Here is a 24,973-nt window from a genome sequence, read left to right on the forward strand (position 1 = left end):
AGCAAACATAAAAAGATTAAGCTTAGGAAAAAAACTAGTTGGCGACATACTGAAACAAACAAGGGAAACAATGAGAGCCTGAAGATACAACAGGAAAACCTGGAAGAAGTAAATTAGTTAATGCCTGTGGGGGAGAAAGTATGTTGTTTATAGAAATTACCACAGAGCAGAAGAACAGAGCCAATAAAGGTGTATGATGCTGAACTCTCCCTAAGCGGCTCCTATGAGCAGTATTATGGAGCCATAAAATCACAGAATGCTTTGGGATGGAAGGGCCCTTAATGACCATCTATTTCCAACCCCTCTGCCCTGGGCAGGAACATCTTCCCATAGAACAGGTTGCTCAAAGCCAAATAATTCCAAGTTCTCTGCGGTAGGAAGAAAATGTATAGATAGTTAAGCAATGAAAAGGGTATAAGAAAACTTGAGCCTTGGCCACCTTTACATCCTAGATGTACTTGTCTGAATCAGATTTGCTCTGTTTCTAGGAAGATTTTGCATCTAAGTGTGTTTTCCCAAGTGAGTACTGGTGATTTGGTGAAAGATCTCGTACCAAGTGAATATGTAAAATCTTGGTAAAGGTGTTCCTTTTGCGAAGCCCAACAGACATTACCATCCAACAGGAAAATGTTAGGTTGTTGTTTGGCTGTGTTCTGCAGGTATCCCATCAGCACAGTCTGCCCTCTCTTCTCATTAAACTCCTCCCAGGCTATGAGTCTCCAGGCTTTGCCCATGAAGGTGGAAGTACCAGCCATGGGACAGGGCACCATGGGTCACAGGGCTGGAGAGACCGCAGCGTATCCATGTTGGGTGAGTCTCTGTGTCACTGTGCAATTGCCAACAAACTTCAAGTCACTCCAGCCAGCAGGATGAGGGGCTTGGGAGCCAGGTATCAGAATAGCTATATTTTTGGGAGGGACACTGGAGTGACCATAGATATATTATTAAAGATACATGTAGGTGTTCTTATATTTATTTTTTTGGAATTAGATGTGAAGTTCATTAAGCATACTAAAAGCAAACCAAGAACCTTAAGAAATGACAGGAAAGCAATGTCACATTATGACCTTTTTACTCAAATATCTGTAAGGAAAAACGAACTTAAAAAACCTGAACAAAAACCCAAACCCCAAAGGAACTAAACAAAAACTTTTTACTTTTAAAGAAAAAATAACAAAAGGCCCTCCACCCCTTTTCAGTCAGACCCCCAATATACTAGGGATTTGTATAATTTCTTACTATATGAATTCCCTCTTTGCTTCCCTTTATGTTCAGTGATTTACAATTCTATCCCAAAGGACAATGATAAAAGTGGCCAATGCTTTACCTGAGAACATTCCTAACTAAAAGAAGTTTTAAAATCATGTTCTTATGTAGGTGATGGTTTGCTGGTTATCCAGATGTAGGGTGAAATAAGAGACCCCAAAATAAATTATAATTTTTCCTACAAAATTAATAAGACTAAATAAACACCTTTCTAAAATGGTTAGGTTTTTCAGAAAGAGCATTCTGAGTGTTTATCATTTATGTACAGAAAAATACTTCAAAGCAACACTTTTAGGTACGGAAAAAAACTGCTGGAGAGGTAATTCTCAGTATTATTCTATCCATCCAGATCAGTAACATTTGTAATATGCTTCCTGGTAATGCTTCCCTGAGAAACTCTTGAGAAAGAACACACAAGAACCAGTAATGTCTTTTTATTAAAATACCTCTTAAAACACTCATCATCATAAAATACACTGGGTGTTGCTGCATGACATTTGTGTACACACAACAATTTCAGCAAACTCTAGACAGCATCAGGAATTACAAAAAGTAAGGCAAGCCCCAGAAGGTGTGCACTACCTTCTCTCAGGCCACTACACACAACTGCGTTTACATTTTTATGCCATTCCCCACAGAATCCCTGGATACCTGTTAGGCCCCTCTCCCATCCCTCCCACCCCCACTTGATTTGACCTCACAACGAAATTCTGAGGATGTAAATGGAGACAGTGTCACAGATCCTTGGGGCAGCAGGTGCCTGACCAGAAACATCAGCCCTCTTCCTCCCCCAAGAAGATTCTGAGCTACCCTCATATTTCCAATAACTTAAGACTGCAAAACCCTGAAGCACACTAATGACCTCCTGCTTGCTTGATTGCTACATGTCTCCTGTCTCGGTCAGGAACATGGATGCATCACCCTCCAGCTACAAACAGGCATGGCTACTCTTAAGATATGCTTCCTCTCCATTCATTTTAAGAAATTCTAGCAGAAGAAAATATAACACGAGTTGTAAAATATAGGAAGAATAACTCCTCCATTACAATATAGGTTTTTCTATTTTTGTCTATGATCTTCTATCACTTAACTGTAAGTTTAAAGTATGAAAACATTCCATAATCCACTAGTTCAAAACAATAACATTCACCTTTCAAGTACATCTTTATAGCTGAAAAAGACATTGAAAAAAGTAACATTATTTAACCAGAGTAGATTTTTCTTTTTTATTATTATCATTATTATTATTATTCCATCATATTGAAAGAACTGTATAATGAGAAAAAAAATTGAAGAAAACATTCAGGAAAATTTTTCAACAAAATAAATGTAATATGACTGCTTTCATGTGTACATGGTACAGATAGACAGGTGTAACTAGAAAACAGTTTAATCCCTCTAGCTGAGGTTAATGAGAGAAAAATGAATAGCCAAGTTCCTTTTTGTGTTTGCATATGCATATATGCATAAAAAATGGAAGGAGTTAAAACCTACATTATTATAAATACAAAAAGCTGACCATTAACTACTCATACGCTTTATTCTTGTACTTAGTACCATTATCAGTGGACACCTTAAACTGGTCATAGTAACTGCAATGCAACTGTCAACATATAAAAACTCTTAGAAAAATGCACAATGTTCTAAACTCAGAGCACTTTAACTTTTCCTTTGCAGACACATATTCCCTTCTTCACTGACAAAAATTTATGGGGAAAAAAAAGAAATTTCATAATAAAAAAAATGTTTTGGAATAAATATTCACAGGAAATTACTAAATGGGAACATGCTTGCTGCCAGCTGCTCAGCTGGTAGACCTGTACCACTTGCTTGTTCCCATAATTTCATTCTTTATTCCTTTAGTCATTAAATCCATCATAGCCTTTCATGTTTCCTTTACTGGACTAAATGTTCAGGGTGTAACAACCCTAGAGAACAGTGCAAGAGGTGGGAAATGCAACAGCACTTAGCTTTATTTTGGGATCTAAAAGAAGACTGAAAATATGAATTTTTGTAATGCATAAATTATGCGTCATAGGCCCCAATGAAAAGAGAGCAGGGCAAATGAAACTTGGAGGAAAAGTATCCCATACATGGTGTTTTGCTGGGCAGCCCTTCTAAGAAGTTAGGATTTTATCCATGACAGCCCATTCTTTGAACTTGAAGGGAAAGCATGAATTTTAATTTTTCTCCAAATATCACTTCCACAATAAAAGATAACCTTAAACACTGGAAGGTAATAAAGTTAAAAAACAAAACCAGAAACCAAATCCCAAAAACCCAGCACCTAAACAACATCCACCCTCCCTCCAACCTAGCAGCCATTTACTTATTTGTTGAATTTAAATAATGGAAATCTCATCACCGTATTCTAAAAGTTTCCCTACTCTAAACTACAAGATAGAGTACTATGTTCTGAAAGCCAATATTTTCAAATCAAAGGAAAACAATCAGAACGGCAATGATGAGCATGACTGTACCATTTGAGCAAAAATAGAGAAAAACAAGTTTAAAGCATAGTATTTAAACATCTATTAGTTAGCCTTGCTTATATGAATTAAAAAAAAAAAAAAAAAGAAAAAAAAAGAAAAAAAAAGAAAAAAAGTTCTCTGATTTTGTACATCCTCTTTTCAACCAGGTACATTTAATTGCAACCAGCAGGCACTCCACCAAAACGCAGAATTTGCAATCCCCGTCTCTTTAACCGAGAGAGATTACTTTGGCCTCAGTATTGGAATATTACAATTTTCATGCTTCAGAACATGCAGTTCATACATTTGACAGTTTTACTGCCGTAGTCGATACATTCCGGCCCAATGCACTCACAGCAGGCGTTGTGAAACCATCGGTATTTGGAAGCTCCCATGGACTCACAAGAGATCTTGCACTGATGTATTGACATGCAGTCATCAAAATACACCACAGTACACATGTGTTCTAAACCAAGAGAGAAAAAAAACTTGGTTTAAAAGTGTTTTTAAAGGTTAGTTAGAAATTAGTTAAATGAGCAGCTTTAGAAGTATGATTGTAAACTTACAGGACTATGAGGCATAAGGAAGAAAAGGTGACAGTAAAAGCAGAAAGGCAAGGTGGAGAGACAAGGTAAAATCTATCAACTTTGAATTTTCAGCATCTACGACTCAACCTGTTTTCTGATCTCCTCCTGGATTAATTTACTTCTATATTCATAGGCAAGAATGTTTTTAAGTTTTGTTCCCCAGTTACGAGATCGTAAGGATGAGCTATGCCAAAATTGCAAGCAGGAAGGGGTCCTCTGAAGGTAATATGCTACCACAAAGAACTTCAGGTTTAGAGAAATTATTTTTAGAAACCATCAACAACCATTATGGGTTTGTAAATGTTTCTCTACCCCCCCCCCCCCCCCCCAAACTCCACAATGATCTTTAGTCAGATTAAATCACAGACCTAAATAATCCTTTTTTCATCAGCATGAAACTGCACACTTTTTTCTTCCTTATTTTTTAGCAACACCAGCAGCTTTAATACTAATCTTAAAAAACCCCTTCTGTCTAAGTGTTGACTTCGTGCTTCTAACACCCATGCAATTACTTGAAATGCCATGAAGTTTGGTGCTGCAACATCAAAATGGAGCTAAGGCATTCACCACAACTATAAAATAAAACCATCCCCCCCCTCAGTCCACTTCTAATTCTCCAAGCTGGCAGATTCCACCATCTTTCTTCTGTACTGACCAGGTGATTATACCATAAAACTTTGTTCATCCTCCAAAGGACCACGATTACATAACATTAACCCAGAGCATAACTTGGCAGACTTTGGGGAAAGCACAACTGGCAGCTGTCTGCAAACAGGAATGTCTCCCTCATGCAGATCAGACCAACTTGTGAGCAGGAGATGTCAAAGGGCTTTCTAGCCTATTACGACTCATGGTGCATCTGGGAGAAACCCACTGATCTAAATTCCAATGTGGATTAGAAAAAAAGTAATACAAACTTAAATAATAAATCAAGACAGTGGGTCTGGTTTGGTTTTTTTTAGTGACTGATTTTGATCACTGTCAAGTTATTATGCTATTACCAAAACAGCTGCAAGAAGGTCAGAGGATGTGCTGCCAGCCCACTGAAAGCAATAGAGTATTCACTGCCTTGGTCAGCCTCCAAACTGATGTACATGTGTTGCAGACACCAGATACAATGCAACAGGCAATAGGGATCTTGGGTAGGAGAGGCAGACCCAGAGCTGAAGCAGTTCCTGCTCCCAGAAAAGCTGTGCTGCAGTTGTCAAAAAAATCTTGCAGTACCTGAAGTACTGCTGGAAACATCAACAAAGTCCACTGTGGCTGTGTAAGTCCTGTCCCATTCTTGGCACTTCTATTTCTATAAGCCCTTATAATATATCCTGAGGCAAAGCAACCAGAGGAATAGAGTTCTCAGAGAACAAAATCTCTACCTGAAAACAACCAACATATCTACAGCTTCAATAAGGATGTTTGATTCACAGAGGGGAAGAGGAAAGAGCTGAACGGAAGTATGGTACCATGTGCAGAGTGATAGGTGTACACCTAAAGTGCTCAGCCAAAGCTGAAAAGTAGTAGGGAGATGCAGCCACCACAGCCTCGAAGGCAAGAAGGCAGAGCCAGACAGAGCTCCAACTTCTATGGGGGATGCACAAGGACTTGGCAGCATTTCATCACCAGTGACAAAAAGTTCAGATTGCCGTAGTCCCAAGAAGAAGCACACACCATCCATTCCTAGAAGCCCCAGATAGCCCCAGGTATCTGTTCTCTTCACTTCTCACAGGAAGTTTTTAGTGGAAGGGTAAGGATGAGAATGTAGGAGCAAGTCTCCAGACAGTATTCTCATTCCCATCAGTCATCCAAGTCAGTGCTGGGGTTCAAGCACAAGAGTCTTACAGAAGCCTCTGTTGCACATTACTCATACTCCTTATATCCTTTCTTTAAATCTCTATTCAGTCCTTTGATTCCTTTTTAGTAGTTTTCTACTGAAGTGTTACTACATTAAGTTTGATCTTAAATTCCATAGTCTTAGAAGGTGTCAGCTGGAGGCACAGAGCCTCTCCCTTGAAACAGGCAATCCTGGCTAATCTTGAAAGATTTCTTCCTGCAAAATCATCTTTTGGGATGTCATCTCCAGCTGACTGATTTAGTCTCTGGATAAACCTGAGAGGGCAAAATGACTCATGGCTATCTCCAGACGGGAGTGAAACAGTTCTTCAAAGGAAGCAACCATCCAAGGGGTTTCCAGAAGTGCTCACTATCTCTTGATCATGGCACTCCAACTTGCAACACACAAAGGAAAGACTAAGGTAAGTCAGGGAAGTTGTCAGGAAAGCTGCGCACACTCTGAGGCGCGCTAACTGCTCCCAGCACTTACAGAATGTCTTCACACCAGAGAATGTCTAGTCCCTTCTGCATAAGGAGACATCTGTGCTCACCTTCATGTTAACCTCATCTCTGACAGCCTCAGCAGTGTTAGTACTGCTTCACAAGTCCTGGTGAAGCCTATCAGCTAATGCCTGCAGAAATGAAATAAACTTCCTGAGGAAGGAGAGCCTGTGATTTCTAGGATGTAAAGATCAATGACACTGAACAGGGAGACATCTCTCTGGAAAAAGGAGGCCAGAGGAGCAGCAGCAACTGGCCTATAACTCCTGCAAAACTAGGTGGCATCAGTCAGCTCCTGCGAGACTGCAGACTGGTCTCCTGAATCACCCTCCCAGGACCAAAGCCAAAATTCAGCCTTATTATGGTGGCAGTGACAGCCAAGGACATTAATCTTGACTGACTGGAGAGTAGAGAAGAAAGTTTATTTCCTGCATACAAGTCAAGGGGATTAGGTTCTCGAGGACAAGTACAAAAATGCTGCAAAGGGGAGAGAGCAGACTGCATGTGGCAGGCCAGATCCAGCAGTAGATCCATCTGGTCCCAAGCAGCTCTTGTAAGCAGCTGGAGGATGTGCTCCATGTATATGTTACCAAATTGTTTGTGACGTCTTGCTCACTGAAAGACTTGCCAGGTCTGAACAAGTCAGATTGTCCAGGGTGCACTTTGTTTGTCACAGGGCACTCATGATCCCTCAGCAATGCCTCTGTGCTCATGTGGAGGCTGAATTACTGAAAGTAGGAGAATTCCTCCCTTCAAGCACTAAATCCTGCTCCATAGACTGCAAAAAGAGAGTTACACAGGGGAAAAAATACATACCTACAGGCTCAGCTGGGACCTGGGAGAGTACTTAAAGTGTTTCACAAAGCTAATTACGGAGTCATCACTTGGCTCCCTCAGTGTAGATAAAAACAATATTACTTAGTGCAGTAACAGCTTTCTCATTTGCATTTTGCCAATTTTCACACCCTAAGGATGACAGACTGCAGATGCAGGGAGGGAGAAGGATGCAGCAGTAAACTTTTTTCCCGGAACAATAATTTCTCACCTTTTCCCCCTCGCACTTCATACTCAGTGAAGGTTGTGTAGGAGAAACAATAATTGAGCCTAAATTAAAAGTGAAGAGAAGAAACTACCAGGCTTTGCTATAAAACTATCCGTATTGGTGTAATATAGAAAAATTTAGCAACTCAGAGAGCTTTCCCAATTAATGATAATTTGCTGTATGGGATCTTTGAAGTTATATGTGCTGTGTAACTTCAGCTGTCTGCTGGCCACTTTATTGGTAGCTCTAAAAGTTCTTTAAAAAGGTAACTGTCCATCCAGTGGTCATACCACTTTATCATAGAACAGCCTGGGTTGGAAGGGAAATAAGATCATCTAGTTCCAAACCCTCTCCTGTTGGCAGGGATACACCTTCCACTAGATAAAACACAAGTCTAGTGCAGTAGTGAGAAGAGGGGAAAACAAGAACAAGGAGATTAACCTGCAACTGATTATGAACAATCCATTTACATAATCTACTACTTTTGAACAAGACAATTTTATGTCAATCAATTTATAAAAATAAACTTTATTTTTTTTTTAGTAATCTTCCTAAACTACCTACAGAGGTAGATGTCTCTTCACTGGAATTCTAGCTCTCCTCTCCCTGTTGCACTGGAGAGGCGTGGAATTGCAGACCAGACACCATCCCCTGTGTCACCAAGTAGTGTAAGTTATAAATCCTTAACTACAGCACAGATTTTGTTTTATCAATTGCCAAAAAATTATCTAGTTCCCCTCTCCTTCTCGTCAACATCCTGTCATCATCTGAAACAACTAAGCTTATTTAAATCTCTGAACTCACAGTTCAGAGCTCTGAGGGTATCAGCTAGAAGTAAAGCAAAGAGAATGAACAAATGTAGCTCCACATTAATAACCATCGCAATCCTCTCTGAAGTAGAGGCTCAAGTGCCAGAAACAACTGATACAAAGAACTACAGCAGCTCCAGCAGCGCATGCATAAGTTTGGCAGCTAAAACATTACAAGTCAGTTCACAGGAGGAAAGGGAAGACACTCATTAGGAAAATAACGGGGAAGTTCAAGGTCTGGTGGCTGGGTTCAGAGTAGGCCGGGGCGAGAAAGGAATGCTTTAAATCCCACCGCACCCCACCTCCTCCCGGATCCACAGCTACCCTCCCTGGTGGTGGCTCCACGCCACTCAGGCACAAAGCTCATGGTTCCTGTGACTGGTGCTGCTTTTCCTGGCAGTCACCCAGAACTGCATCAAGCAAGTCTGGCACTCTGGGCCAGCTTAACTGTGATCCCTGCGAGAACGCGCAGTAAAGCTGAAATCAGAGCTGTGTTACACTATGTGACAAGGGATATTTGTAAGCCAGAGCCTTTCCAAATTTTGGAATGTATTCCAGAAGACAGCACAGACACCACTGTCCCCCTACAAAATCTACCTCTCATTAGCCCCTCTCCCTTAACAGGCCATGCCATCAGTTGCTGCCAGCACACCATGTTGGAGGGAAGCAAGCAAGGAGCCACAGAAGAACCACAAAATGGAGGAGGCACAGCACTGTAAAGGAAACATAATGCATCTGTGTGCCTGCTCACAGGAATATTCTTTCAAATCCCTGATTGTCACAGACTCAAAGACAATGGCTTAGCAAGTCACCTTAAGGGTATCTCCATTTGCAAGCCCTGCCCTCAAGCCTAGCAACATTTCTGGGATAAGGAAAGGGTCAAGACATGGCCTGTTTCTCCCACTGAAGGCTAAGCTTGTGCTTGCTGCCACTGAGCACACACATACACCTTCACAAAACCTCCCTCTCTTTCAGTAGCTCTAACACTTGCCAGCTTGTTAAAGCAGTGACCCAATTGTGTGACCGAACTTTGCATGGGCAGAAGCCATCAGGCACCGGGAGCTTCCTCAGCTGCCTTACTGTGCCCATGCTCACAAGGCTCTTCAGTCCCAACCTGCTGCCCCACCACCTTTTAATAATGGCTTTTCCAATGAATTCAGCAGAACAGTGTTAGAAACAATGCTACTCCAGGGCTCACACAACATCCAACTCTTGGATGTCCAGCTGTCCTGCTTCCACCATAATAAACATCAACTGACCAAGGCCAGACACTAATATTTCTTTCCACCTCCTCTGTTCTCAGTGCTCAAATCATCAATATTTTCATAAGCAAATTTAATATGACTTTGGAGAAAGCAGAGCACTACAAAGTTATCTACACTGTGACCAAGAAAAGAGACTCTTCTGCAGGCTTACACATTTAGATACTTAAAAGTATAGGAATAGGATGTGGAAAGTAATTTGCTATCTTTTCCAGTTCTTCACTGGTCACTAAGATGGAGAAGGCACAGTAAATGATTACAAGAACAGGCTCTGACATTTATTTCTGTTTTAAGTGTCTGCTGAGGCCTGAAAGCCAGTGGCATTTGGTAACTATTTCCAAATATAACTGTTGTTTTTGGACTGTCATCATTCCTGTAAGAGCTCTCTCAGCCTAATCTCTAATATGTTCCTAGTAAAAGAAATGAAGGGGACTTTTGACTAAGAAAAAATGGCAGTGTTATGTATTTGTCTGTGTTGTTGAACTCAAAACTGCTCCACACCCTTGAGATGCAATTCAAATTCTAAGTTTAATCCAAAACTATCATTAGCCCATCCTGTTGGTACGGTAGTAAAGGACTGTCAGGGAACAGCCATCTGGACTGCAGTACCTAAGTGGGATACATTCAAGGCTGGGATACATTCAAGGCTGTGGGACTGCAGTACCTAAGTGGGATACATTCAAGGCTGTACTAAACATAATTTTTTTCCCCTGAGTTTAATTTATTATTGTAAGTACTGTAGTCTTTGTACACAGGGCTTTTTGTGGCTTTCCATTTTACATGACTTTGTACATTATTCTCATAACAGCAAGCAAGCATTTTAATAACATCAAAGACATATGAATGAGATGCTTTCTGCCCATCTGGTTTCCTAGTTCTGGAATTAATTTATTTTTCTAATGTGCCTTAGCCAAAGGAAATTAAAAAAGTTGCCATTATGGTTCCATTTAATCAGCAGCAGTCCTACTCAGAAACACAACTAGGTCATTGGTTCACACTGGTATGGAAAAGCAGCATGTCCATCAATTAGAGTATCTTTTATTGATGAGATAAAAGGGCCATCACGACACCAACATATGGGGTTACGAATATTTAAAGTGTACGTTGGGAAGGAAGCAAAGCATTAATTGCACTAGTAAATCAGATACTCTTTTTCCCCTATTAAGCAGCAATTCCACTATGAACTGTTTATGAGATTCTTTAAAGTCTGACGTAATGATTTGCAGGGAAAAGTGTTTCAGGTTTAGTATGGAAACCAAGAAACAGACAGTGTTTTTTTTATACCACTGTCAACACTAACTCAAACTTCTCATCTTTCCCCTACTCAACCACAGCTAACAGTATCCTGAAGTCTTTCTTCTAAACCGAAGGAAAGAATATAAAAAACTTAATATGAAATAGGAGGAATGAATCTGTAAGTTGAACCCCTACCACCAAGTTACTTATTTTGAAGACAGTCTGTCACATCCTTCCTGGATCAATCCTTCTAATCTTGCTTAGGTTTACTATTAATCCTGGATTTCATACAAAACATCCCTCTAAAGATTTCAAGTTACAGCAGCTCACATGAAATAAATAAACAACTGTTCCAGATACAAGAGCTTATGGCACGTGGTTTTGTCAGACCTCTTAAGCCATGTTTCAGTTGCCTACTTCTGCACATCTATGTAATTTGGATTCAGCTTCTGGTCTGTCCTGTCTCCTAAGCTACAGGTAACTGTTTCTAGGTCAGAGAACACACCTTGCCAGTGCACATGAAACAACATGAACAAACTGCCTCATGCCACAGGAGTAATTATAGAGATAAACTTGCGTGCTTCAGTGTCTCCTAAGAACATCAGTCATTTTAACACCATCTTCCACATTCCTCAACACCTTTGCCTCACTCCTTCTGTTATGTCATGCTCAAAATTAGGCTGAACCTTTCACACATTCTTATGGGAAAAGAAGCGAGCATAGAGAAGTATAGGACATGCACTGAGAAGACGCCTGGAAGAGACAAGAGGAGATGCTAGGGATTTAGACACTACACTCATTACCTTTGTCACTGGAGTAAGGTGTGTGGACATTGTTGTTTGGAACAGAGACGTTCTGATGCTGTGGCTGGTTCACTGTTTCTAAAAAGGAGACGAGGTTCTCATGGTGTGACAGTTCTTCTGCCACAGGGAAGGAAACAATATTCCAGTTCAGCTGAGTATCCCCTTCTGTCAGTGCCCGGAAAAGGGAAGGAATTGGTTCATGCAACTCCTCGACAGTGCTCTTGGATGTCGGAGGTGTGTCACTGTAATTGCGAGGATTGCACATACCTGCAGAGGAAACAAGCAGTAAATTACACAGAACTCCCTAAGCTCTCCTTGAAACAGGTAGGAATATTTGGAGAATTAAAATTGCTTCTTTTTTTGCGGAACAGAACAGAGCTCTTTCATATCTATCCCACTCTCAGCCCAACAGCAGAAGTGCTATCAAGTACGGGAGGACAAGTTTCCCATAACAGCAGGTTTTGGATCGTTCAGACTTCTACAAAACACACCTGTGACTTGTGGAAAGAAAAACCTCATCTAAACAGCACTTTTCTTCCCTGTCAGTGTTACAGCTTAGAAAATGGAGGGTTCAGTAGAAGGTTTGTTTTCCCAGGGAGAAGAGATTTTACAAAGCACAGTATAATCGATAGCATAAGCCTGGAATGCAAGGTTAGGACTGAAGAAAGGGACTATCTTGATAAGTCTGAGGTACGTGAAACTTTTGATCACAATCCAAATATTCCATCTCATCTGCTGCAGCAGTGCACTAGGTCTTTTTAGTCATCTGCCAGAGATACAAAGATCACTATCAGGACAGAGCATGAGTCTGAATTACTTTACTTGTGTAGAGACAGCCAAGATGAACCTCATTTTGCTACTTAGCTGGAGGGGCCACAACAGGCAAAATACTCATTTCTAGGTTACTTCCTTGTTTTTCAAAATCTTCTGCAGTATCTTTTTTGAAACCTTGTAATCTTTTTTCACATTGCCAATTCCTACAAAATGTTTTTGTGATCTGCAATGCTGGTTCCAGTTTTTTGTTAACCATTTAAACACTAATATTTATTACTAGCAATTAAACCAAAGAGTATTTAAATTTAAATCAATTCTGTGGAAACTACCAAGATTAAAAAGAAAATTTGTATCTGCATAGGTATTTTAAACTCAGGAGTGATAAAACACTGTTAGAAGTCACCTGTCAAGAGACAGGCAAATCCATTTTCCTCATGTCCATCTGTATATAATTTTGGGTAGTTTCACAGACGCAGGTTTAGACAGCTACAGCTGCAAGGCACACCAATTCCTGAAGTATTAAAGTGATATGAGACATGAATGTTCAAAGTCTACCTGCCTCATACAACCAGAGAAGTATCTCCTGCCCCACAGATCCACTAGGACTCTGGCTTCACAAATAATTCTGTTTAACTAGAGCCTTATACAAACCCATAATCTTCTCAACCTAAGTAGATGGATTATTGTAGTGAACAAAGCAGAGGGCAGTTTGTCCATGGTGATTAAGATGAGATCCAGCAAATCCTAAGCAAGTGGTCAGCATTATCAGCATTTGGTAATAGGAGCACTCCACGACAGTCTGCTCCTATAAAAAGGTGAGCCAAGTACAGAGGAGGAAAAGCAATAAACCTCTTTTCCAAACAACATCAGATCATAGTAAAATACAATTCCACTTACAAAGCCACCCTACTGCAAATGATTGTTTTCCTGCTCCTCTCAATTAGGTTTGTTCTTCACAGACCTTTCTAGACTCATTGCTTTAATAAAAAATTTCTAGCCCTTCCTTACCACCCTTTAATAAGCACTAATATTAACAATGCTTTAACAAGCACTGTATTAACCATACAATTGCAATAGAGGATAACCACATGAAAATCAGTTAAGAAGATATCAAACCAGGCAAGAGTTTTGTACAGATACATCAAGGGATGTATGCTTTAGTTGATGTCATTGTATTAATGTTGTGAAACAGAAACCTGTGGGCCTTTCTAGACCTGTCAGACCAGATCTCTGCCAGGTAGGATTCTGAAAATAAATTTCACTGTTAAAAAGGACACACAAAGGGGAAAAAAAAATTAACACCAAGATTGTTTACCAAAATCCTGCAGAATCTATACAAGTTTGTGTGCATATCAATGCAGTATGAAAATATTACCTTAAGATGGTACCAAAAAATCATTGCTTATAGTTTAATGGGTAAATGCTCATTCACAAAGATCCTTCACTCTTACTGTTTTTAAAAGCATTTGAATGTTCTCTCTCCTCCAGCATGTTTTTTCCCTGTCAGAGAACGGGAGAGAACATACACAAAACATGGGGGCATCAACTGAGCACTAGTAGAGTTAGTGGTGGAGGATAGGAGGTAATTCCTGCCCTCGAGGCAGACATCATCTTTAAGACACAACAGTCCATCTGCTTTTACGTTAGACATGATCAACTTATAAAGAAACTTAAAATATCAACTCAGGTATTAGCAAAGAACTGTGTCTAGGGAGTCAGATATGGCATGTATTCCTGCTTCCCCATTTGAATAAGGCTACAGCAAGGATGATCCTACACTGAAGAGAAGAAGAATAGGACTGTGCCATAGAATCCAAAAAGGCCTGAGACACCCAAAGAACCATCAGGAGAAATTTTAGTTTACTCAGTACTGGGAAACTGAACCCGAAACCTTGTTAACTCCTCTCCAGGAAAACACTGTGGGAAAGAGCAGCAGAACAGTGAGTCACCTGCAGATTTACGAAAAGAAGCTTGTGTGTGGACTTCACAATCCCAAGAGATAGGTCCTTCTTCTCCCTAGAGATCAGTACACTATGCCTTGCTTTCTACACCAGGTTCTAAACTAGGGAAATAATCTGCACCGAAAATGGGCATTTTGACACCTAATCAGGTGTCAAAATTCACCTCATGAATTCAGAGAAAACTGACCTAGAAAAGCTGAGAGCAGGTACAACACTCAAGATGCATCTCTTTCATGGAAGCCAGGATTTTAGATGGTGGCACAAAGAGGCTTACAACAACCACAGGAAGATGAAGGTTTTGTTGCATATAAAACAAGAAACAGAATTAGAATGCAACCTTCTTAAGCTGAGAGAGCACTCACTTGCAAAGATCTGGGCACTCTGAACACCACCTGTCAGGAGCAATGTATTCTTTTTAAGACTCATCTAGTCCTACAGGAAGACCTTGTCTGCTTATTTCTCACCCTTCACAAAGAGCTCTTTTTGTAAATAAAAGAATAGTGGAAACACTGGGCCATGCATATTTACTAGGAGTCCCAACTCAATCCTAAAGGTGTCCCATGCATCCTTTACAGGTAGAAACCTTCAGAAACACAGAAACACAGCATCCAACCCCACAGAGCAGGCACTGGGGAGTTACCTCAAGATGACAATTCAAACAGGAGTTTTATGTTTGAGAGACAAAATTAATAATCAGCTATGATGACATTTAACAAGCAATACCTGGACTACTGCCACTCCCAGTTCCGTAGAGCAGACACAGCTTGCAGATGTTTGGGTCTCCCCAGTAATTTATTCCATACGCACACAACGAGCTGTAAGGCTTTTAAAGCACAGATTCTGTCACAGTGTTTTACTTCTATTTTAAGACTGTGAGCTCAGCATGTGGCAGGAGAAAGCAATGTAAAAAAGGCAGGAAGTCCCCCAAAAGAGCAAACTTACCAACACAGTCACAGCACTCATCCCAAAGTGTGCCCAGGCAGAGCATACACTCCTTACAGCAGGAACAGTTCCCTTCCCCAGGGCGGCACTGACACAGCTCCTGGAATCAACAGACATTCATTACACTGCAGCAATCCCAGATGTAAAATAACTACACAGCAGAGTGATTTTTCCTCAAGCCACAACTCAAATTAGGGCATTAAAAAAGCTTAGTACTCTAATACAGTGAGTAAATGGTGAAACAACTCCAGCCAAAAACCGATCCAAGTTTACAAAAGGATCTTTTGCGAGTTTGCTTTTTTTTTTCTTTAAAGGTGACATTCTGAAGAGAAATCTGAAGCAAGCATTTAAAAGACAAAAAATCCTATTCATGGGAAATGTGTGTGCACTTTTGTGCATGTGCATGCCTAAATCTACAAGTTCTTTGAATGTTTTCCCATCACAACAGGAAACTTGGAGACAGATGCTTCTTTATATATAAATAGTGACCGTACATTATAATTTAACTAAAAAAGAAAGCTACTATAAGCCACATGTGCCCACTCAAGACTTGCTGATGTCTACCATCACACTTATCCCTGGATTCTAAGAGGAACTTACACATTTAAGAAATCTGACCACCGGATTTTCTGCATCTCCAAACACTTGTTACACATTGCTCTCTGTTTGCAACATTAGTGACCAGATTTTCCCCCCTTCCCACCCGCCCCAGGTCTAGATGATTCATTTTTGCATTTATGAAAACAACCTTATGGTCCCTCCAAATTGACACCTTGGGATACCTACGAGACTTCTAGAGCCTCTAGAAAGTGAAATGGCCTAAAAAGATGGAAAAGGCGTGGAAACATAAAGACAAATACTTCTGTTCCTACTACCTAAACCCAAAATCTCTGGTTTAGCAGTCCTGCCGGAGACACACACTTGTGGACTCAAAGCATGGAAAAAGCCGACAGGGATGAAGAATATCTAAAAACCAGGCAGTCTCCTTCCCTCTAACTGAAATCCATACTAGTAACTCCAGCTTGGCCAAAAGACTGCGGCTGCATGACAATAATTCACAGCCTTGAATTACATCATAGCGCAAAACACAGACCAGCCAAGAAGTCCCTTTGGTTGTCTTGTCTAAGAATTTGGCTTTGATGACGTCTGTCTAACTCTCACATTACACACAACTGGGAAGAAAACAAATCCCATTACTGGAAACACAGATCACGGGATCATTCCACCCCCAGCTTTACTGGAAGGGCCATCGGTAAATCTGTTACAAACCAGGCCAGGGAGAAGATCATGCCCATCCCCACTCTTTGATCCCATTATCCAGAGGCAGAGGAGGGACACACTGCAGGAGATGCTCATGGACAGGCAAGAAGGACAGGAAGGTGGTTTGGTTTGAAATTCTCCTATCCTGGAGTTCCACCCCAGCTGGGTCAGGGGCATCTCTCCTTACATTGGTGGCAGGTACCAATGTCACCTGCAAAGTCAGGTTTCTTTCTGAAGCACCTTGGGAAAAGCTCAAATTGGGCAAAATTCCACTTTATATTAATTCTTTGCTTGCTATTGTTAAGAAGAACAAGGTATGGGAGAAAGAGGCATTTTTATAGCAAATGTCAGGAACACATTTGCAAGGCACAGCAAGGTGCAGTCTTGCACCTGATTGTGTATGACTCCTATTCTCTCTTTACCCTGCAAAACTAGCCACTGCAAATATCCACAGCCTGTTGAGCTGCACAGTGGCCTCCCCCTGCTTACACCAACTCATGTGGGCACACAGAAGACCAAGGAGTGCACTTCAGAGAGGGAGGCCAGAGCAAAGTCTGTGTAGGGAGAGGCCTCCAGAACAGCAAATGGAGCTGCAAGGCTCCCTGGACCACACCAAGACTGAACAAGCCCTAGAATGTGCTGCAGACAAGCTACAATGTACTAATGCAGTATAAATCCACTGATTCCTTATTTTTCTATTCACTTCATCCCAGATTACAAGTCATCTTGTATCCAGCAAAGAAACAAAATTCACCAGCTACTGGTTGTGGTACGTAATGCTGAGAAACGCTCTCGCCTGTAGAGTTAATTGTGACCGGTTTGCCCCACTGACTGATGGAGAGTGAACCCCTGCTCCACACACATTTCTGAAATAGGCAGCCCTTGCAAGTGTTGAATTTTTATTTACAGAGTGGAAAACTAGAAAGATTTATTACTTTTTAATCCTTGAAATTTATGAATGGCACCTATCACTGTTTCCACACAAACTGTGCCGTTTCCTAGTAAAAGAAGAAAACAGGCCGATTAACAAAATATATACATTTTTCCACCACACGAGACACCACAAACTTAGAAAGATGACTGATGTGAGTTAATGATGCATTTCTAAAACATTTATCTTACCATTTGATAAACAGATTTTGTCAGCCTTTAGAATAAAAAGCCTGAATAGAGCAACCTTAAAAAAAACCAAAGAATTAAGCATTGAAAATATCCAATTTATTCTTCAACAGTAAAACTGGGCAAACAATTTTTACATTTTAAAGACACCAACAGGCCAGCATGGGGGAAGAGGCAATTCTCACCAAACTATTAAATGTAATACATGAATAGAAGCCAGAAAGTTCACAAAACTAAAGTTGTTTCAGGTTTATGGAAGAGTACTCTCAGAGAATTAAATGTAACCTTACATTCTGCACTTGCAACCTGTTAACAAAAAATTCTGCCTAGCATCTACATGCGTAAGCACTGACTTGGGGCCAGCACCATTACACCTACCAGTATTGTAACAAGTTTGTTTTTACAGGAAGGGCTTGTGAGCAGTGCAATATTTAAAGGGTTTTTTTGTCGCTGTTTGGGGTTGTTTGTTTGGTTTTTTAATTATTGTTTCTTTATTTTAAAGTTGGAGGGAGAGGAAGGAAGAAAGAACAACCTAATTAATTAGTCTTCTGCCACTTTGGGGCAATAACTGTATGTTTTTCCATGTATCTGTTTGCACATCCATGGTTCCCCCAACCAGTTTTGAGTCCTCCTGCCTGACTCATCCCCACTGGATACCAGTACAGGATACATCTTTTTAAAAGAATGCTTGCATGAGACGTGGGTGAAAGCAAGGCAGAATAAGGAACGTTCCTTGTTGATAGCTGGGGGTGGTGAGGCGTCAGTGGAAGAAAATATTACTCATCAGTCAACTTGGCAACTTCCCAAGCTGAACTACTGAAGGTGCATTGGAGATGTATTTTTCTAGGCAAGAAATAAGCCTCACAGTTTAAAAATACAGTATTAAGTAGGAAGTAGGCATGTTTGTACAATAAAGATACTCCTGCTCCAGAGAGCAAACAAAAATTTTTGGAAGATGTTTAACATCTGAATTTTTTCCAAAGCTTTCTTGAAATTTCAGATAATATTTTCTTGGTGCAGGGAGATGCAGGACCTGAAGGCATTGGAAATCTCTGCAAACTGGAAGGGGGAGTGAAAGAGAGCTTTTTTCCCTAGAACAGTTTAATAACAGAAAATCTCCTGGAAGCGAACCAACCAGAACTGTTTTGTTAACCCAGGCGGGTTACATACTGCAGCTACAACACACACTGGAAGTAATTTTTAGATGCTGAAGCCCTGAAGTTAAGGAGTGGCATTTATTTCATACCACAGGGCTAAAATGTCTTGGAAATCCTTTCAGGCTGACAAGTTTGTACACAGGATTAACAGGGGGCGAAAAAGACAGATGAAAAGAGATTTTAATTGGAACGATACCACACCAGCTGAGGTGGCTGCAGGTCTGTAGAGTTCAGGTGAGAAAATCCTGTTTTCTCCACAAAACAACCTCTCTTTAGAAGGATCGTAAAACCATGCCTGAATTGTAACACCATTTGTTTCCTATGCGCAGCAACAGTTGAAAGCACTGTTGCAGATGAGGTAGCAAAGCTCAGCTTCCAGCCCAGCACTGACATTCCACCCGAGCCTGACTCCTGCCAGGAGCTCTGCACCTCAAGAGCCAACCTGGGACTCGCCTCAAACCCTTTTGCTATGAACAATTGTGGGAACGTCTCATCCTCGAGGTTTCTGCCTTCAAGGATTTCCTCCATGTTGCAAGGACACAATATGCCCTCCCCCCCGCCCAGCGAGCATAACTGGCCTTTTCATCTCCTCCACACATGGAAACATCAAAACAGCCCACACGGCCAAGTCAACAGCAGATGTGCTCAATAAACACTGCAGCACACGCTCCGCGTGCACCCAGGGCTCCACCTGGAATGCACGGCAACAGTGGCTCATGGACTCCAGTCCCCAATCCCAGGGGCATGGGAAGGAGCTACGGCCAGAGACTTGAAGGGCCAAACTAATTTTGTGGACTCACTCTCTACACTCCCAAGTCTTACCCACAGCTCTCTCAACAGCTACAGGAAGCCACAAAGTTTCTTAGCAAAGGCTGAGCTTATGCAGAGAGATGCCTCAAGCTGTTTTCTTCCAGGCCTTTGCTTATGGAAAAAGAGGAGCACCAATAAAGCCAGAGCCCAGGATGCAAAGGGAAAGCTGAATCCATGGGAGTTGTTGATCTCATGCAGTGTTCTGGATCTAACAAAATAAATATTTATGTAGGGACCACCCTTAAGCAGAGGAGCTCCTAAGGAGTGGCAGTAATGACTGTTCTGACTTCTAGCCATGCTGGCAAAAATATTTATGTTAACCGTATGCTTTTTGAGAGAGCAGGTCTCTTGTCCCTCTGTCTCCAGGACAGACAGCCTCTCTTTCTGCACACAGATGCAGATGACAAACACTCACAATCTGTTTGCTCCCCCAGTTGTCTCTGAGTGACATTATCTGGATTTCGAGATAGGGATTTTGCCGAACTTGAACAGTGATAAAAGTCAGTGAGGGAAAAATGTCATGCGATAGCCAAGCAACCTCCCTCAACATGGTATTTTATTTTTGAGTTCTGATTCCTCCAGAAGAGCTTAGAGGGAAAAAAAAGTACATGGATATACTCTACTTGCATATCTATCCAGGAAAGAACATGCATTTCATATACCAGTGCAGCACTTCTGCCACAACAACACTGAAGTTTTAAAACAAAAGAAAAAGCCAAGAAAGATGACAATTACTTTAAGTCAAAGCTTTAGGATATCTTCCTGTCCACAATCAGACTAGTCTGACCTGATCTGTTCTTCTATAAAGAATGAATACTGACTGGTAAGTCAGGCCTGTGTGCAGGAAGACAGCAGCCAGATGGTGAAAGCAAACAGAGTAATTCCCTTGCAACTGCACCCAACCCACATGGTCTAGGCTACTTTAGGGTCTCAGAAGATTGCATATGATTTTGAGTTTAGGGAAATGCTTTAAAAAGAGACTCCACATCACCTGTACAAAGTAAGAGAGAACACACCAACCACAAGTAAAGCAGTTCAGTGGTTTCTCTGTATGCACAGGGCTGTATTGCTACAGAGATGCCAACATAATCCAAGGAAAACACAGTTGTATGAGCCATTTCCATGCACTGGCTGAACCTCAGCCCATTACTGCCAGCTGAGTAAGGGCTCTGGGCTGTGCTCTATTCAGACTAGCTCATAAAAATAAAGTTTAAATGCTTGCTGTCTCAAGCTTGACTTGATAACAGATGATTTCTTGAGGAGGAGAGATCTGTTCTTTCACAGATGGTGGACTCCATCAGTGGCACCGGAAAAGGACACATATCTTCCCTGTTGTCCCCTTTGCTTACAGAGAAACAAGCACCAGATCAAATGAAATCCAGCACCTGGACCAATAACTTTCCCCTGAATCACAAATCTGTACCACTGGATTTACTATTTAAGTGCCACGTACATCCAATGCCACAATTAGCATGTTACTTCGGACATGTTCCAATCCTGGAGCAGATTTTAAAAAATGCAAGAGAAGGGCCTTATAGGTGCATCAGTTTGTCACAGTGCACAATGTCCAGCATGCCAGAGAAACCACTGGAGCTCTGTTTGAAAAGGTAAAAATCAGAAGCCTCGTTCTTGCTCCCCTATTCAACAACTCCACAGATTTTGGTGGGGCTGGAAGAAGAAGCAATTTCTTTTTTTTCACTTTTAAACCAAAGGCAGTGCAGAACCCAGAAGAAGATGGTTCAGCCTACAGTCAGTCTTCATTCCACAGGAAGGATCTGTGAATCTGACAAGTGTTTTATTTGTAACACAGACAAATTTTAGACAGAAGTCAGCAAAATGAAGTAAACATGGAAATGCTTGAGGCCACTTCTGCATCTCTTTTCTGGCTGTGACCATGCATTTACAGTGAGCACACTCACATCTTACTGCCATATGACGTTGGGGCTCTCTGTTATTGCCTTTCCAATCTACAAAGAGGCAGTAAGAAACAGTTGCTCTTAAAAAAGCTGCAGCTGACCACATGAAGCCTCCTTTCTCAGTCTGGAGTCAAGAAGCATGCTCTGTTTACCATGACTAAAAAAATACTTGGTAGCTACCAGAACTGCTTGTCATTTTGCTTGAAAAGGCCCTTTTGTTCTGCTGCACACCACATCTCTTAACTCCTGCTCTAAGAAAAGCAACCTGCTCTCTTTCTTTCACTGTACAGACATGCAGTGAGTCTAAAGCAGCATCATGAATTTAACATCCATTTCCTACCAGTTCAGCTCATAAGTATTTGGTTTGGTTTTTAGGCATCTTTTAATTCAGCGTACAAACCTGATGCTATGGAGCGTATCAGGCGTCAACTCCTGACCCTCTGCTTGAGACTTAAGGAACTGGACAAATTGAAAGGTAAGGGCAACATCTCAGACAGACATAATCATTGGCTTGAAAAAGTTTCAATTAAAAAAAACCAAAAAGCATGCCCATATAAATATGCACTTGGTATTCTCTGTCTATAAAATGGTTGTAAATCTGCACTTATGTGGGTAGGAGGTCAAACCAACCTCTTTACAGAGACACTACTTAACATGAAATACCAGTGATTTGTATCATTTCAGGAGGCAGTTTCAGGGCTGTTTGCAGCACATTCGGAAGCAGATGGAGGACGCAGGTCTCGTACCTGTATCAGGCATTTGCTGACGTCGCTGGCACAGAGAGCCTTGTTGCAGCCTGTTGATGATGGGATCCACAGCAGGAACAGAAGGACAGTGACTGCGGGCGCCGTGATGTACTGTGACCTCATGTTTCCTGCGGGTGAGCAATTTTCACAAGTACTTCAACCAGCACTGAAACAAGAACCAGCGACTGAAAAGGCCGTTGGAACACAAGTCAAATTCCATTCCATTCCCCCCTTTCAATTCCTTCAATAAATATGAATATTTTTTAAAAATGCAAACTGGGGTACTTCACAGCAAACCCAACCCCTCCTCCTCCAGCTAACTTGTTTGTACAAAGCAATAGTTTCTGCTATTGCACCTTTGGATTAAAACTGCAATAAACTTGAAGTGAGAAATCTCAAGTTTGCAGCATCAAATATGACATCCTACAATAAAAACTGCCTCAGATGAGAAAACCCAACAAAGGAGACCTAATTTTGTAAATGCCCAAAGCAGAAAGATGGGTTTTGTGTAGCATCTACTCAGGCTAAGGTACACGCAGGTCTGCAGGGCCAAGGCTACAGAGCAACCTTTTACAACAAGGCAAGTTGCCCCTGTCATCTTTAATGCAGACAGGCAGCTATTTTCACATGGACTCTTAGATGTCACACAGGCTATCAACCCAATCACAAAGTTGTTAACTTCTTTTTTAAAAATCTACAGACACCAACATTAAAAAAAAAAAAAAAAAAAAAAAAAAGCACCAGACACTTTGAGCAACGTAACTTTCAAAAGCCAAGCAAGTGTCTGAGGTCAACCAGAGACGACAAGCATCTGCTACATCAAACGGACAGGAACCGGGTTTGTTCAAAGCATTCCACCTTTCTCCCTTTGTGAAAGCCAAGCCTGTCGGCAGGTGGTATTTGCGACAAATATATCACGATTAGCAGCGTGCCACTCAGTTTTTACTTGCTCTTTGCATGTGAGCCCGGCCAAAAGAGGACCTATTGCACCAGGCACTGTACCAATATATAATAAAAGGCAGCCCATGTTTGGGCAAGCTTACAGCGAGCCTGTATTGTTCTCCTAAGAGAGAAAGAATGCTAATGGAGCACTGGATTGCTTTCTTTTGGTATCTAGAAACGTTTTTCTGTTTTATGAACTACAAAACCCAACACCCTCAATGAGCAAAAAAGTGGAGAATGAAGGCACGATCTGGACATTCAAAGTCTGCCTCCGATTAGTCCTTCTTACAAGGGTTGTTAAATGCTCCCGAATCTCGCTGTGCTGGGCACGCCGCCATCTGTACCAAGTTTTGCTGGGGAGATCCCCCTGCAAGACCCGGGGGCACGCACGGAGAGCACGGGATCTTTTCCCTCACCGCTTTCCTTCCCTGCCACCCGGAGTCAAGGACGCGCCTCCTTCCAGCAGCTACAGCAGCCGGCCCGGACCCGGCGGGTGCCGCATCCCGGGCGCGGGAGCGGAGGCGAGCACGCTGCCTGCCGAGGGGAGCGATCCAGGCGTGCTCCCGCAGGGCTCGGGCGCGGGGCTGTGTTACATAAAGGGTCCTGAGCAGCGGGGCCGGGCGATGCCGTCTCCACGGACACCCTTCGGGTGCGCACCGGGGTCCGGGCGCCCCTTTCCCGGCCTCCCCCCGTCACTCCAGTTCCGATTCACCGACCGCTGCTTTCCTAGACTTTTATCCGGCGCGGCGCCCCCCCGGAGCAGGACCCCCGCCCGCCGCCCCTCCTCTCCCGCAGCCCACCCCGGCGGCACCGGCTCAGCATCGCTCCCTCGCTCCGCCGGGGTCGCACCCGGGGCAGAAAACTCCCCAAGAAACCCCTCCGGCCGATCGACCCGCTCTCGGCTCCCCGTCCCCGCCGCAGCTCCCGAGAGGCCCGGGCCCCAAAGATGGCACTGCCAGGGGCCGGGAGGCCGGTGACAAGGAGGGAGATGTGGGAGAGCACCCCCGCGCCGAACTGGCCCGGGGCAGGCGGGGCCCCGCATGGGGAGCGGGTCTCCTCCTCCTCGAGCAGGCACGCAGGCAGCGGGGCGGCCGCGCCGAGCCGCACCGAAACTTTCCTGCCACAAAGAAGCAGCCACGGCTCCGCCGCCTTCTCCACCTCCTCCTCCCCAGCCACCGGCTCCATCCCTGCCGCCCCCCGCGCACTCCCCCGGCGGCGCTCACCGGGCGGCCCGGGGCCGGGCACCCCGCGCTCCGCAGGCGGCTCTCGCTGCTCCGGAGGCGGCGACGGCGGCAGCAACCCCGCGCCTCGTCCCACTGCTCCCCCCTCGGCCGCAGGCAGCGCGGAGGCGGCGGCCTCGCATCATCGCCCCGCCTCGGGGCACCGTCAGGCGCCGGGACCCTCCCCCCGGGACCCTCCGCCCCGGCGGGCGGCGGCTGCGCGGAGCGGGGCGGGAGGAGAAGGAGGAGGCGAAGGCAGGGGGCCGGTGCACGGGAGCTGCCGCCGGACCGTGCCTAGCGGGACGGGACGGGACGGCCAGGC

At 42.9% G+C, this 24,973-nt stretch overlaps 1 protein-coding gene across 3 annotated transcripts; it reads right to left on the minus strand.

Annotated features, from left to right (window-relative positions):
• Positions 1 to 1,684: 1,684 nt before the first annotated feature.
• TWSG1 (twisted gastrulation BMP signaling modulator 1) lies at positions 1,685 to 24,804 on the minus strand. 3 transcript variants are annotated; one of them, XM_059858176.1, is made up of 5 exons: positions 24,655 to 24,804; positions 22,490 to 22,655; positions 15,482 to 15,581; positions 11,805 to 12,071; positions 1,685 to 4,203 (listed from the first exon to the last, which is right to left on the minus strand). In XM_059858176.1, exons 2-5 carry the CDS (start codon positions 22,610 to 22,612, stop codon positions 4,022 to 4,024), a joined length of 672 nt encoding a protein of 223 aa, XP_059714159.1. In that variant the 5' UTR covers positions 22,613 to 22,655; positions 24,655 to 24,804; the 3' UTR covers positions 1,685 to 4,021. The 3 variants fall into 3 exon arrangements, with proteins under 3 accessions (XP_059714159.1, XP_059714176.1, XP_059714169.1); XM_059858193.1 differs by having other exon boundaries at positions 22,490 to 22,617; positions 24,655 to 24,782; XM_059858186.1 differs by having other exon boundaries at positions 22,490 to 22,674; positions 24,655 to 24,764.
• Positions 24,805 to 24,973: the final 169 nt, after the last annotated feature.

Source organism: Haemorhous mexicanus, chromosome 1 (assembly GCF_027477595.1).
Source record: "Haemorhous mexicanus isolate bHaeMex1 chromosome 1, bHaeMex1.pri, whole genome shotgun sequence".
NCBI lineage: Eukaryota > Metazoa > Chordata > Aves > Passeriformes > Fringillidae > Haemorhous > Haemorhous mexicanus.

Excerpts from the sequence above, each read along its gene's own strand:
- TWSG1 (XM_059858176.1), bottom strand. The coding sequence starts at position 22,612 with ATGAGGTCACAGTACATCACGGCGCCCGCAGTCACTGTCCTTCTGTTC. Across the intron at positions 15,582-22,489 it reads TCAGCAAATGCCTGATACAG|GAGCTGTGTCAGTGCCGCCC; the intron begins GTACGAGACCTG and ends TGTTGATTCCAG. Across the intron at positions 12,072-15,481 it reads TGAGTGCTGTGACTGTGTTG|GTATGTGCAATCCTCGCAAT; the intron begins GTAAGTTTGCTC and ends TTTCCTCTGCAG.